The sequence below is a fragment of the Serinus canaria genome, chromosome 3 (assembly GCF_022539315.1).
Source record: "Serinus canaria isolate serCan28SL12 chromosome 3, serCan2020, whole genome shotgun sequence".
NCBI lineage: Eukaryota > Metazoa > Chordata > Aves > Passeriformes > Fringillidae > Serinus > Serinus canaria.
Window position 1 is genome coordinate 94596867 of NC_066316.1, and position 14599 is coordinate 94611465.

The window sequence follows — 14599 nt, forward strand, 5'->3', positions numbered from 1 at the left end:
AATGGTATCACTGATACACGTTTATTCATTTAGTAAACAAAACACAGAACATCCCAAATAACACTGGGAAGCAATATTGAAGATATCTTCACACTAATCTTCAAAATACCAAAAAAATCACTGTTCTATACTAATTTTTTGAAGATACAAAAATATTGTCTTATATTCCCTACTGAGAAACAGAAATCATACCATTTTCTTTTATTTTCCATCAAAATTAAACTGAAAAATCAGTTTCAGTCAATGAGTCAGAAAAGCACTGTGGTCAATCTTTGTATCAAATTTATTTCCTTTGCTTCTTTTGCTGCTATATTTCCATTAATTACATAGTAATAATTGATAACTATTATTCATTATTACTTCCAAATAATTAGAACAAGATCAAATATTCTCCTTTTCTTTCTGTTTTCTCTTTTAGCTTCTTGAGGTCTGTATGACTTTCCTGAACTGTTTTGCAATAATTGCAGCCTGATTTTCAATGAAGTGCTGTAAGTGTCCCTTTGAAGATGCCAGAAGACATTTGTCATGTTATTTCTAAAAGTTAGAATGGGTATTTGACTAGCAAATTCTAAAAGCTCTAAATGATATCTCAGGAAGAAAGTTGAAAGATTAACTTGAGCCCAAAGCATAGTTGGTTTTGGAGCTTAACACCTAGAGATATTCCTGTTATGACATCACCATCTTACTAAAATACGGGAAAAAAGAGAAGAACTATGGGCGGGAAAATAGACACATGAACAAAATAACTAATTTAGTATTTTGACAACTTTTTTTCATCTTACATGTAAGACAATTAGGACAAAACTAATAATCTAAGTCTTACTCAGCCATGTATCTTACCATTTACACTCAGCACCATACTAACAGAGGAGTAGCCTATGGTGTTGCGGGCAACGCACTCATAGCGACCTTCGTCGGCTGTGCCAACATCGCGAATGGTGAGAAACCCCTCCGGGCTAACGTGAAATTTTCCACTCTCAGTAACCTGCACTCCATCCTGCAGGAAAGCCCAAAGTTTACTTATTCAAAACACACTCGTTTTCATACATGATTTTTTTTTTGTCGTCTTTTTCTTTTCTGCTTTTATGTTTTATTTTATATTTCTATTTTGTGTGCCAAATTCACAGTCAGATAGTTCCAAATAAGCTCAACTAGAAAAATCACATGTACTTCTAAAATTACTCATTATTACAAATCAAAGTATTTTAATAGGCTTTCACCATATAAGATCTATGACCCAAAAATAAGATAACACCACTTAAGAACATACATATTTTATTTTCTCAAAATTAACCAACTGATATAGATCTCAGGACTTCACGTATATCAGTTCTTCATGCGCTACACATTTAGAAGATATTTAAGGCTCATTAGAGTAAATTTCTAATATTCACTAATTGAAGAGAAAAATATAATCAGAAAAACTGAATATCAATATTAGCAACTCATTAATTCACTTGTAACTCTGCTAATACTCTATAGTTTGATATAGCAATTATTACATCAATAGAAATCAAAGCCACAAAGACATTACCAGAAAATTACCAAAGTCTGTCCTGGCTGGTCTCAACCTAGCAGTAGCAATTGGCTCCAATGCACCATTTCTTATTGTTTTATATCAATAATATAATTGAAAGTGTGAATATTAGCAGGCTATTCACACAGAACTGTGACTAAATACAGACCTTTTAAAGCATGCATTATGAATTTAAGCTGGTCTGCATAATAATTTGCAGAAGTACATATGTATATTTACCTGTATAAAATTCAGGTTTAGTATCTATATACATGCTCTGTATTACATACTTACTGATTTGACTTCAGGTAATGTTTTCAGACACAAAGGAAGCAATAATTTGGCAGTGTGCACTTTCAATAATTAATTATGAAGAGATGGAAAGGCCACTGCCTCTCTGGAATAACTGAATATGTAGTACCTTATTCCATGTAATGACTGGCTCTGGCTCTCCTTGAGCACTGCATGGAATCTGCACGTTTGTGCCAACCTCCACTGTCATGTCACTGGGAACACTGGCAAATACAGGAGTCACTAAAAAAAGCCAAATGATACACTGATAAATTATGAAATACAACTTGTGCAAAAAACAATCAAAAAATAGGTTAGCACTCTGTTTTTATCAGTTACTGAATATTTCTTAATCTATTAAATGATTCTATCTGCAGGCTTTTAGTTGCTTATAACTTTATTTTAGGGATTAAATTCTCCTTGAAGAAACTAGCTTCCCATGGTGTGGATGTATATTCTTTGCTGGATAAAAAACTGGCTGGTTGGTCAGGCCCAGAGATAGTAGTAAATGGAGTTATATCCAGTTGGTGGCCAGTAACAAGTGATATTCCCCAGGGCTCAGTACTGGGGCCAGACCTGTTTAATATTTTCATCAATAACCTGGCTGAGGGGATCAAGTGCACCCCAAGCAAGGTCATAGACAACACCAAGTTGGGCAGGAGTGTTGATCTGTTGGAGAGTAGAGAGACTGTGCAGAGGGAGCTGGAGAGGCTGAATAAATGGGCTGAGGCCAATTTTATGATGCACAACAAGGCCAAGAGCCAGGTGCTGCCCTTGGATCCCACCACGCCCTGCAGTGCTGCAGGCTGGACACAGGGTGGCTGGAAAGCTGCCCCTTGTTAAAGAACCTGAGGATGCTGGTTGACAGCAGCTGAACATGAGCCAGCGTGTGCCCAGGTGGCCAAGAAAGGCAGTGGCATCCTGTCCTGTGTCAGCAATAGTGTGGCCAGCAGGACCAGGGCAGTGACTGTCCCCCTGTACTCAGCACTGGTGATGCCCCACCTCGAGTCCTGTGTCCAGCTGTGGGCCCCTCACTACATAAAAGACATTGCAGTGCCGGAGCATGTCCAGAGAAGGGCTGGTAACAAGTGACAGGACAAGATGAAATGCCCCTAAGTTGCACCAGAGGAGGTTTAGATTAGATATAGGGAAAAAGTTTTGCATAGAAAGGGTTGTCAAGCACTGGAACAGACTGTCCAGGGAAACTGTAGAGCCACCATTCCTCGAAAAGGCCAAAAAAATGCATGGATATGGCACTTAAGGACATGGTTTAATGGTGAACATGGTGGAAGTGCTACATTGGCAGTTGGACTTGATGAAAGGTCTTCTCCAACCTTAACGATTCTATGACCTTATTTCTGATGTCTGCTTCAGGATGATTTTTACTCTTAACTTCTAACATAATAGGCTAGCAGTTGTCAAAACCACTTAAGATCCATGAATTTAGAGCTCTGAAAAATATTTCTGTTAATAGCTAAACTTGTACAAAGTCATAAGAATGAATATTGCATTAACCTGTCATCTTCACTTTTTTGTTGTTTTAATTTAAGTAGCAACAACTGCAATTTCTCAGATAACAAAAGCAAAACCTTCCACAACTCATTCAAGTGAGTCTCTCAGCCTGACTTGCTGAGGCACACTGAGTCTTGACAGAGCTCCTACCTCCATGCCACCTATGAGTCTCAGTCCTTAAAACATCAATCACCTTCAGTTCTAAGGACAGAGTACACTGTTATCTAAATCCACTGTGAATAAAATTAATGTGTTTTTAAACTGTAATTTTCTTGAAATCCAAACTCAGATAGCCTCATAAGAAGCACATACAAGATTATGAAGACATTAAGAATTCTATTTCTGCTGTGACATACACTGCAATGTTACTGATGTCATGATACTGATATTTACGGGGGAGTGGGAGAGGATGGAGGGCTGTGCTTTTACAGAGAAGTTTGTGGCTCCACTGCACTCCTTTATACTACCAACCAAATCTGGCCCTACTGATAAACTGTACACAGCTGCCTGTAAAGGACCAGCCAGAAACCAGTTCAAATAAAGCATGCAGAGGCAGGTGCCCAGCACTGTGATGTAAGAGAGTCTGGCCCTGTGGGTGTGAGCTGAGTCATGCCAGCAAACAGACCTGGACAATTAATCTGTACTTATTAACATTGGTTTAACCACAATGACCAAGGACTAAACATTCCTCAGATGAACAGCCCTTTTGTTAGAAGCTCAAAAGAAGAACATTTCTCTTCTTGCACAATTGAAAACAGCATGGCAAATAATCTGTGGAGAGCTCCAATTTCATGCTACATATTCAGCCTTTAATCTTGCATTTGCTATCTTTAATCTTGTATTTACTATCTGACTGAATTTTCCAACTCAAGTTGCACAAAAATTGTTTTATTAAACTTTACTCAAGTCCAGTGAAATTTAACACAGCTGGAAAGCTATAAAAATTTTTAAAATCGATACTTTTTTATATAATTTTAATCAACATTTTATATCGGTTAGAAAAAAAAATCTCAATTTTGATGAATCCATTGCCGAATACTACTCTTAACTAGGAAAAACCAATAGAATTTTCTTTTTTCTGACAAACTTCTAAGCTCATTTTAGCCCCTTTTACTAATATACAGTTTTAGGTTAGGTCTGTAAAAAGTAATACCTTGAATTACATGTTTTATCTCCTCGAATTCAGTTAAACAGCAAAGTACATAAATAAATTATGAATGGTAATATGATTATAATTTTTCCGAGAAGTAAGTAACTTAGGGTTTAATTGAAAAAAAAAAAAAGCATAAAAATGGAGTTTGGGGTTTCTTTCTTTTGTGTCAGTTTATTTCCAGTACAAAGAATGACTTTTCTTTGTGAAGTTCATTCTGCTTCTGTAAAAGAAAGTGTTCTGTTTCTGGACATGAAACATTATGTTAATAACACCACTTAACTAACATCATAAACCCTTATTGGAAACTAGACTTTTCACAAAATAAAATGTTTTCCAATGCATAGGAGTACTGTCATCCTCAAAGCAAACCTCCAGTTCTTACAAAAAAAAAAAAAATTAAAAAAAAAAAAAAAAAAAGTAACTCAGATAATCCTCTTTCCCAGAAGACAGACTGCTCTAAAGGAATGATACCCTGCACAAATACTTATAAATGTCCAGACATGTTATTTGTTGGAAAACAGCTGGGATCTACAAGGAGATATACTCAGAAACAATCACACATGGTACTGTGTATTTTAGTGTAAGCTTAAATATTTCTCTTTTTTTCTTTTTTTTTTCTTCCCAGCAGCTGTCCATGGGCTGTACCTCTAGGCTGTACAGTCAGGTACACAACGATGCGCTGGGATCCGATGATGTTGACAGCCTGGCATTCATACTGTCCCTGGTCATGCAGGGCAACCCTGGAAATCCTCAGCGTTCCCGAGGACAGAACTAGGTGTCTTCTGTCAACAGACAGCTGGCCTCCTGAAACACACAACAACAGCATTTGCTTTTTATAGCACCAAAGTCTCTTTGTGTCAGAAAAAGGGAAACCCAGGTTTTAAATTTGATAAAACACTAGAAAATATTAAAGTTTATTAAAAAAAAAACCAGACAAGAAAAAACTTTGAAATCTTTACTTCTAAGAAGATAAACATGAAAAGTAAACACATTATACATATGCACACAATCATAATTCTTATTTCTTCTCTGTTTATGGTAGAAATAAATATTTTCCTTCAAAGGAGCATGCTAAAGCATCCAAATGAGAAGGTATAAAAACACCAACATGTGTTACTGCTCATGTCATATTATTGCCATGTGTGTGAGGCCAATTTATCTCATTGGCCTAGGCCTAGAATCTACAGAAAAATAGACATGGCCCTGAAAAAAATGTAATATAAGAAAAATGGATTTACATCAGTGCCTGTACCCTATCTTTTCTTTCTGGACATTTCATTTGATTGGAGCAGTCTAAGCAGAGAGAGAAACAAGGACATTATCAGCATCAAAATGATGAACAATTTGTTAAGAATCTGCTTTATGTACCATGACTTAGAATTTCCTAAGAGCTATTTAGCCTGCTAGAGTTTTTTCACTCAAATCAAAAGGAATTTTTGCTTACCGATAAAACATCCACTACAATATTTCTTCCTGCTGGATTTGGCTTAATGCCTTTAAAGCCATATTTTGATAATATAGTCAGAGCAGAGTGCACCCCGTTGTTTCTGCCAATGTGCATTAAATGACAGAGATGCTGGTACAGTTACAGGCTGGACTGTTCTCGTTTCTGAAGAGAGCACATCCCACCTAATTTCAGACCTCCAGTGAATGACAGCCATCTCCATTTTTTCTGCAGTACAACAGCAGCGATACATACTGCTACATGTAATGTGCCTCATATTTCTTAAACATTTATTATCAGGAATCTATTATGGACACATATTTTACTGACTCTTTTTTACTTAATAATGAAAAATGCTTGGGCAGCTATCTCCTGTGGGACACCTTGCCTTTCCCAGCTTAAGGGGAAAGAAATTAACTCTGTTTCCTTCAGAGACTGAAACATCTAAACAAATACATGCAGTATTTCACTTCACTTTCAGTAAAGAAGTGATTCCAATATGGCTGTTAAACTATCCTGGTAGTTTAAAAGTAAGATTGGAACACACTTACCTCCTTTAGTCCAGGCAATAACAGGCTGGGGATAACCTTGTGCTTCACAAGGGAAGTCAACGGTTTGTCCCTCGATCACTGTTTTGTCTTGTGGAGTGACAGTAAACTGAGGCAGAGCTACAGAAGAGGAAACAAAGCCATTTCAAAAAGACAACTGAAAAATGCATGACTAAATTACATACTATTTCCTGTGTAAGTTGAAATAGCTCATATTGGTAGTTAGACAGATGCTAATGGAATTCTTTATATTGTGATCCCTAGAGAGAAGAGAGTTAGGGCAGCCACTTGTGCAAAAGGAACATTTCTCTCACAGCCTGGCCCTGATGTCAGTGAAGGCATGTGGGATCTACTGTGACAGGTACAAAATAAGAGGTGCAGTACAACTTGTAGGATCAAACATAGAGTCTTCCTTGGATTAAAAATATCTTCTCTTTCTCTCAAAACTTCCCAGGTAAATTGTAAAGAAAAAATAATGTAATCAAATCCTTCTTGAGCTGCTTGTTTTCTTCCCTGAAAGCAGTGAGTGGGGCAGATTCAGCAGTAACACTGTGCACTAACTGCTCACTACGTGAGAGGTATTTGTTCAGCTCTCAAAACACAATTATCCACTGGTAATAAAAGAACAAACCACACAGAGAAATTGTTTTGTATAGCTTTAGAACTCATTAAAGAGGTATTTGCAATCTTAACTGTTTGCCAACTAAAGACTTTTAACATGAGAACAGAAGCAAACAAATTTAAAGGTTACTTTAAATATTTTGGAAATAAAAGTTCCAGCACGGAAGTGTTTGCAAAAAATATTATCTATACACACAGGAGACTTATGATAGTTGATCTCAAATATTTGTAATCACACTATTGACATACAATATCAAAATTAGTGCAATCAGAAGTTAGAGTACTTTGACTTTTACTCTGCAGAAAAGCTGTGCTAATGCCTCAGCTGGCAGAATGATAGCTTCTACCAAACTCAGCAGAAAATGTTTCCACATTCACTGAAGTGTCTACAAAAGAAAAGTGGCACAGAAAAGATCTGAAATCAAAACACCATTTCTAGTTTTCCAGGCACAAATTTTAATCTCTAGCACTTCTGCCTGTTACAGAAAATATTTAATCATTCAAAAAATTTGACAATGCCTGTTTGTTCCTCCATGCAAACAAAAGAATTTAACATTTGAAAACATTAAACTTCTGATAATAACCACTGAAACATACCCTTCAGGGAAATAGTATATAATACCTTACTCTCTGTGTAATGTATAGCAAGTTCCCTACGGACCACAATAGTGCAATTAGAAGCAAAAACCCTTATGTTTTTAGTTTGGCTCTGTCAACTCAGAAGAAAAGACAAATCCACACAATTCCAAGCAGTATGTGTCTCCCAGGTTAAGATGATTTACCTTGGACTATGATGTATGCAGTCGCGTGGATGTTATCTACGGTGTTAGTTGCAAAACAGGTGTACTCGCCACTGTCCTCCTGCTTTACATTCTGTATGTACAGTCCTCCTGACGGAGTTATGGTGACACGAGGGTCATTTGGCAGAGGGGTTCTGTCACCTTTGGTCCAGGTAATTCGTGGCTGAGGGTGCCCAGTTGCACTGCACTCCAAGGTCACACTCTCTCCAACCAGCACTTCGGTGTTTTGGGGGTGAATCACGAAACTTGGCCTGGCTGTGAGAAAACAGCAGCGCCTAAATGCAGCTTTTAGCTTGCACAGCTCTAATTTAGACAGATATAGTCTGTAACTGGGGACACCTGGGGGCTTTAATAGCTCTAGGACACCTCTAATCTTGGTGCAAACTTTGCTTTAAGTCTAATCTAACTGCAGACACCAATAAATAAAAACAAAAGGTCATAATTGCTCTGAAGTTTTTTTCTCAACTCCCATTAAAACAATTCTCAAAAATTTTGCTCTCCTATGCTGATCTTTTTATAAAGGTCTCTTCATAGGCATGGACATTGAGATCCAAACACAAACAGACTAAAAATTGCTGTGTGTATACAAAAGCCAAAACTGATTAAGCTACATTTTAAGTAACTTTTCTCAAGTACATGAGTAATTTGCTGTGACATTTTAAGTTTACCTGGTGCTGTGTGTCAAAACAAAATGTTCTCACAGCAAAGACCATGTTTTTAAAACATTACAGTCCTGGACAGGAATTTAGTCCTTGCAAACATGAGGCCTTGGCTAGACAGAGCTAAAAGGTTCTTTAGCAAGGATGGCTGCACAGGGTGTGCCCAAGCTTCCACGAGTGGCCTGTTGAGCAGCTTGTGGTTTTCAGTATCCAGAGAGAACGTTACTGCATTGAGAAATGTTGCAATGCAAAGCCTCTTCTCCTAACCCGACTACAGCCTACGAGACTATTATAAAAATTGCATGCTACAATAAACATATTAATTAACCAGCTGAGTTGTACTTTTGTTCTAGGGATGTTATATCTTCATGATCTAGGTCTTAAGATGCCCAAGCCCGACAAATCCACATATCAAGCACCAAAGCATTTTATTTCTCAGCAATCTTATTATCTAAACAACTCTCTATCTGAAGGCCAAATTCCAACCTAATGTTCTTTACCTGGTGACTCAAAGTATCTAAGAGTAACTTCCTGAGTTTTCACTTCTCCAGCCACATTTTTTGCCATACATTGGTAAATGCCTTGGTCTGTTTCTTGAGTATTCTGAATCATCAGCGTGCCATCATCTAGCAAATTCAGACGGGAATCTTCTTTCATACTGAGCTCATTGCTGAGAAGAAAAGGATCTGCTAGAGTTAAACCTTTAAATCACAAGTGCAGAAAGCTGCCAAATAGTAAAACCCAGGAGATAGATTACCCCAAATAACTTGGGGGGGGAAAACTTTTACTTTGTTAAAAATAATGGAACTTTACATTTTCTCCTAAAGAGAAGAAGAGGAAAAACAAATCATGAAACTATTTTGCTTATGCAAGTAATTCTTCTTCAAAATGAAAAGTTAAAATAAATTTATGAGGAAAAGCTTACAGGGAAAAAAAAAAACAGTGAGCAATACACATACCTGGTCTTTAAAAGGCTGTTCTAGTTGGCAAAACAATTAAAACTGTTTCCACTGGAAGTATGTCATGCAAGTTCAAAATTCAAGATACTTTCTGCTAGGAGAGAGGTTAGTTGCTATAAAACCATCTTTGTGCCAACCTCTGCCTGGATTGTTCAACAAGCACTAATGAACCTGATTATATTTTGTACTGGTTTAAAATATAAGTTAAGGTCAGGTCTTCAGGTTAGGTCACGGATGAAAATTTCTGTGATGTAACCTAAGAAGTCTTAGGGGGTTTTATTAAAGAAACTGTTTCTCAGTCCACTCCTTACTACATGATGAAGAAAGCACAGAAGCAGGATGAGATCACGCCTCTCATGTACAAACCCCAGCCTACTGATCTATTCAACATACTGCTCAACAGGCTGATGGCTTTTGACTGAAATCTTGCCATATTCAACTACCTTGCAAACAGCTCTGCTCTCATTCATGCAGCCAGGAAACAAGCCAGAGTCAATAATCTCTCACCCCAAGCTCAAGTTTCTCCTTAAAACTCATATGTGTATTCTGAATACGTTTTCTTTGTGTATTATAAATACTTGAGCCAGAGAAAATCTTAAAGAAATAATTATACCATTCAAGTTCAAGGTTCTGTTCTTGACATATTCCATAAATGCTGTGCCTTTGCTGCACAAGGGGTTCTCACTGACATCAGCAGAAAGATATAGAACCAGGACTCTAAATCATGCCATTTCATCAGCAACTGACTAACTAAAATGCTTTATAGAAACTCTAAGGGAATTTATGTTCCAGGTCAGGTTTGTATAAGAGCATGATTAAACAGAAGTCTGATGTGCCAATGGTAAACACACAATTCATGTGCCCATTGTAAGTTCACAGCAGTTTAAGGGGGTGATTTGCTGGCACAAGGCTGGGCTGGGCTGTGCCCAGCACAGCTGGAGGGAGCCAGGCTCTGGGCACAGCCTGAGCAGCCCCCCTGCAGCAGGCTGGCCCTTGGGCTCTTTAAAGATAGCCATCCTTTACAGAACCTTCCCCCATCTCCTAAGTGGGGAAGGAAAGAGAGGCAGTCAGTTGCCCAGACAATCTGTGCTATCTCCACCCTTAGAGGCTTTTAAGACCCATCTGGATAAAGCAACCTGGTATAATCCTGCTTTGAGCAGAAGGCTGCACTGGAGACCTCCTCCAACCTTGGAGACCTCCTCCAACCTGAGTTACACTACAATCTTATGATATAAAGACTTGCCTGCCCTCCATGTACTGGTTTGAGGAGGCTGGACACAGATGTCTCACTCTTCTCCTGGGACAGAGGTCAACCTTGGAGAGAAGATACCTCTGAGGAGCTAAGGCTCCAGGAAGAGTTCTCTGACTCTTTAATTGTATCCAGCTGGAGTCCTCAAAAAATAGTATCTTTTGCTCCACCCCAAAACATATGCAAATGCTAAGTAATCCACAGTCTGTACATACAACATGTCCACATGTCCTGGTACTTACATATGAATGATTTATTATTACAGGTGTGAGCAGCTTTGCAGGTATACTACAGCTGAAGATCTTACAAATAGTACTAGAGTAAAAATACTTTCTAGTTACCAGCTCTTAAATGTTTAAAAATATTAATAAAAAGCTATGGGCCATCATTACTTCATATGCTTATTTTAACTATAGCACATTTTTGCTGTAACTATTTAATATATTACCATATTTATCACACGGACATGCACACAGAAATGTACACACACACAGGCAAATGTAATTACAACAAGTTTCTCTCTTCCTCTTTCAAACTTACTTGTTTCGAAGCCAGATAATTTCTGGTTTAGGATTGCCTTCAGCCCTGCAAGTGAAGTACACTGTATTCCCTGAGGTAACGTCCACATCCTGAGGCTCTGATGTAATTCTTGGCCTCTCTATATCAACAATAAAACATACAAAGAACTCTTACTTATTTTAAAACTACTAAAAACTGGTAAATAAAAGTATTTCCTCACATTTTGTAAAATATATTTTTCACCAATATTTTGACTTATATATATGCTTAGTCAGGATTAAATGCACTCTTCCCTGTGCTAAAGAGACTGTGGGATTTCTGACCTCCTTCATTGTTCCTCAGGACCTTTCAGCAGACTGGAAATAGATTTTGCAAATTTGTATCAGGTTCTAAAGCAGCTGTTTTATTTATTTGAACAGAGATTCAAACTGCCTATGGAGGAAAAACTTTAAAGCAGCAAGCACAAGTGCCATTTAAAATAACTTCCTCTAGATAAGTTTCAGTGCCTAACCTGCCTCACAGAATAATTTGTACAGCTTGCTTCCTGCAGTCTCCATACTCAGGCTCCTTAGATGTGCAAAGAGCTGCTGGGATGCCATGTGTATTATTCTTGCATCAAATTCCCTTTGTACTATCTTGAAGGTAACAAGAACATTGTAGATGCTTATGGTCATAGTTCTCTTGATCAGAATTACACCAGACACATAACCAAAAGGACAATTTAATTATTTTATACCTTGGCTTCATTATGTGAGTGGGCAGGCAGATGCCCATAGCTTGAGGAGAAATCTGCATTTTGATTTCACAACACAAGAGGTACTGGGCCAAGTCACAGGGTGCCCATGGGGCCAAGCTTTTGCACCCCTAGGGTGAAGGAATATACACAAATAAAAGGATTACAAAGGTGCTTTTCCATTAATCCTCAGTGGCAGAGGATTCCAGTGCCTGTGTGGGGTACTCCTATTAATTATAGCTAAGTAAAAAAATAATTCAGTGACCCAACCCCAATTCCTACATCAACAAGAATTTTAAAGGCCAGAACTGTGTCATCAGGGGAAATTCAGTAAAGCTTCTTTCTTTCCTTTCCCTTGTATAGAAGGGAATAAACGACATCAAATAATATTAATGCAACACCATAGACCGTATATGACAATCCTGTTATGACCAGAAGTGAAATATAAAAGGGAAAAATAAACTCCTTCAGGATAATCACCTTTTGTTCTTTAAGGGGAAATTTCAAACATGGTTATATTTGTTTCATTAAAGATAGGCTGAAGGGTGAAAGCAATCAGTCCTGTCAGAAGCACACAAAACCAGAAAAGGAACATGGATAGATTTCTAGAAATAACCAATATTATCCAGAGGTGGTCATTGTTAATAAACAGAACAACAAATTCCAACTCCCCCAAAAAATACAGTTTGGGTACATGCAGTGCATTAAAATAAGCCATGAGGAAGTGGCAAACCCACCACAGTTCAATTCTTCTGGTGTTATGGTGGCCACCGATCTTCCCTGGATCCTGCGCGGATACTCGCAGGTGGCGGCTGCCTGAGCGTTACCCGACTCCGCGTACGCCTTCAGCAGCTCCGCCAGCCACAGGATCTCGCAGTCGCAGTGGAGAGCGTTGGAGTCCAAGCGCCTGCACAAAACAAGGAGCAGCCACAGCTCCGTTAGCAAGCCCCAGCCATCTTTTTCTAGGATCAACGTGTTCTGTAAATGGAGCAATGCCTTCATGCCAGACAACAGCCAACATGCAATACAGGTGAGGGTTGCTTGCTTATGGGCATTCTGGTAGTTTTTATTAAAAGAATATGTATTATTTTTACTACCCAAACAACAATTTATGTATATTGTTTAGTCTATAAAACAATGATTACAAAGAATCCCAATATAGGAAATAAACTTCAGCTAGTAACTAAAGAAAATAGATATGAAACAATTTAAGCACATAAACAACTGGAGCACAGTTAAAGAAAAAAATATTTAATATTTAAAACAATTACACCATAAAAGTCATTTGCAAGGAAGAAAAATATTGCAAGAGAAGATACAGTCTAATTGGGTTAATATTTCATTAGCTCAATAATAATTCAATCTACTTACAGTCTCTTCATAGATTCTAAGTGACTAAATGTTCCAGGAATCAAATGAGCTATTCTGTTGTTATGCAAAAACCTGTTAAAAACACAGAAATATGCATGTAATAATTCAGATTTTGTGATGCATGCATTTCATTTACATACTTCTGGAAGGTTTTCAAGGTAAATTAATCTAAGAAAATTTAAGAAAAAAAAATTGAACCTATTCAGTAAGTCATTGTCTGGTATTTTTTAAGTGGCCTCCAAGGTGTACTTGGGTATGTCCATGTGGGGAAAAAGAAGCCATAAGTAACTACAAGGAAGGGAGTTCATAAGCATTCAAATTAGAAATTAGAAAGTTCCTAAATAAATAGTCTAGTTCTTCATTCATAACATTTATTTTAGGCCAAACACTGATAACAGATCTTTGGGAAGTAGTTTTGCAAAACGAAAATAAACCACAGGCAACGCTCACTTCTGCACGCCTCTAAGGTCAGCCTCAACAAAGTGCTCTTGGAAAGACTATGTAGTAATTACAGTAAAAAAAACTGGATTCAAAACCCTCTATGGCAATGATAAAAATGTTATTTTTTAGTTTAAAATGCTTGATTTAATTCAAACAAGGAAGCAAGTTGTCTTCTGAATCTTACCCCAAGAAAAACAAACTTACAGCCTTTCAAGTTTTGGAAGATGAGTAAAGGATTCAGGTTCCAACGTTTCTATTTGATTAAAGTGCAGATACCTGAAAATATGTTAAACAAAAAGAAACAATTTTCTTGGTGAAGTATTTTAAAGAACTTATTGTTTCCATAATGTTTACAGTTCTAAATGGCCATAGTGACGCAGCAGCTTTTTTCTGTTACCATCTGAATCTCATACTTGAATCTGAGAAATAGAAGACATGACAAAGACGTGTTTGCAGATCACTATGTTGAGTGTGTGTATGTGTGTGAGTGTGCACATATATAAGCAAAAAAGCCCAAACATTGCTTTGGAGATTTTGGAGATAATACTTTGAACGCTATTTTGCCAACTCTGATGCTCATTGTATGCATGCTTGAAAAAAATTATCAAGAAAAAGAAAATTATTATTTTTTAATAGGAAAAATGTTAGAGGTTATTTAGAAAACATTTACAGTTTCTAGCACAATAATATTTTTTGTGGCCAAATGTTTTCATTTCCATGAGGGAAAATTTCAAAAGATGCTGAGAAATCATCTTCTCTACTCCACGAACACTGGCATTTAAA

The 14599-nt window shown here is 37.4% G+C and overlaps 1 protein-coding gene across 1 annotated transcript in view; it reads right to left on the reverse strand.

Annotated features, from left to right (window-relative positions):
• The window catches only part of PXDN (peroxidasin), an 83138-nt gene that overhangs the window by 27008 nt on the left and 41531 nt on the right, over positions 1-14599 (reverse strand). Inside the window, exons 5-14 of the mRNA XM_050972515.1 lie at positions 14021-14092; positions 13376-13447; positions 12742-12911; positions 11293-11410; positions 9045-9214; positions 7868-8140; positions 6468-6584; positions 5118-5276; positions 1938-2050; positions 841-997 (exon numbers count right to left, since the gene is read on the reverse strand). Coding sequence (XP_050828472.1) covers positions 841-997; positions 1938-2050; positions 5118-5276; positions 6468-6584; positions 7868-8140; positions 9045-9214; positions 11293-11410; positions 12742-12911; positions 13376-13447; positions 14021-14092 — 1421 coding nt within the window. The remainder of the gene's footprint in view (positions 1-840; positions 998-1937; positions 2051-5117; positions 5277-6467; positions 6585-7867; positions 8141-9044; positions 9215-11292; positions 11411-12741; positions 12912-13375; positions 13448-14020; positions 14093-14599) is intronic.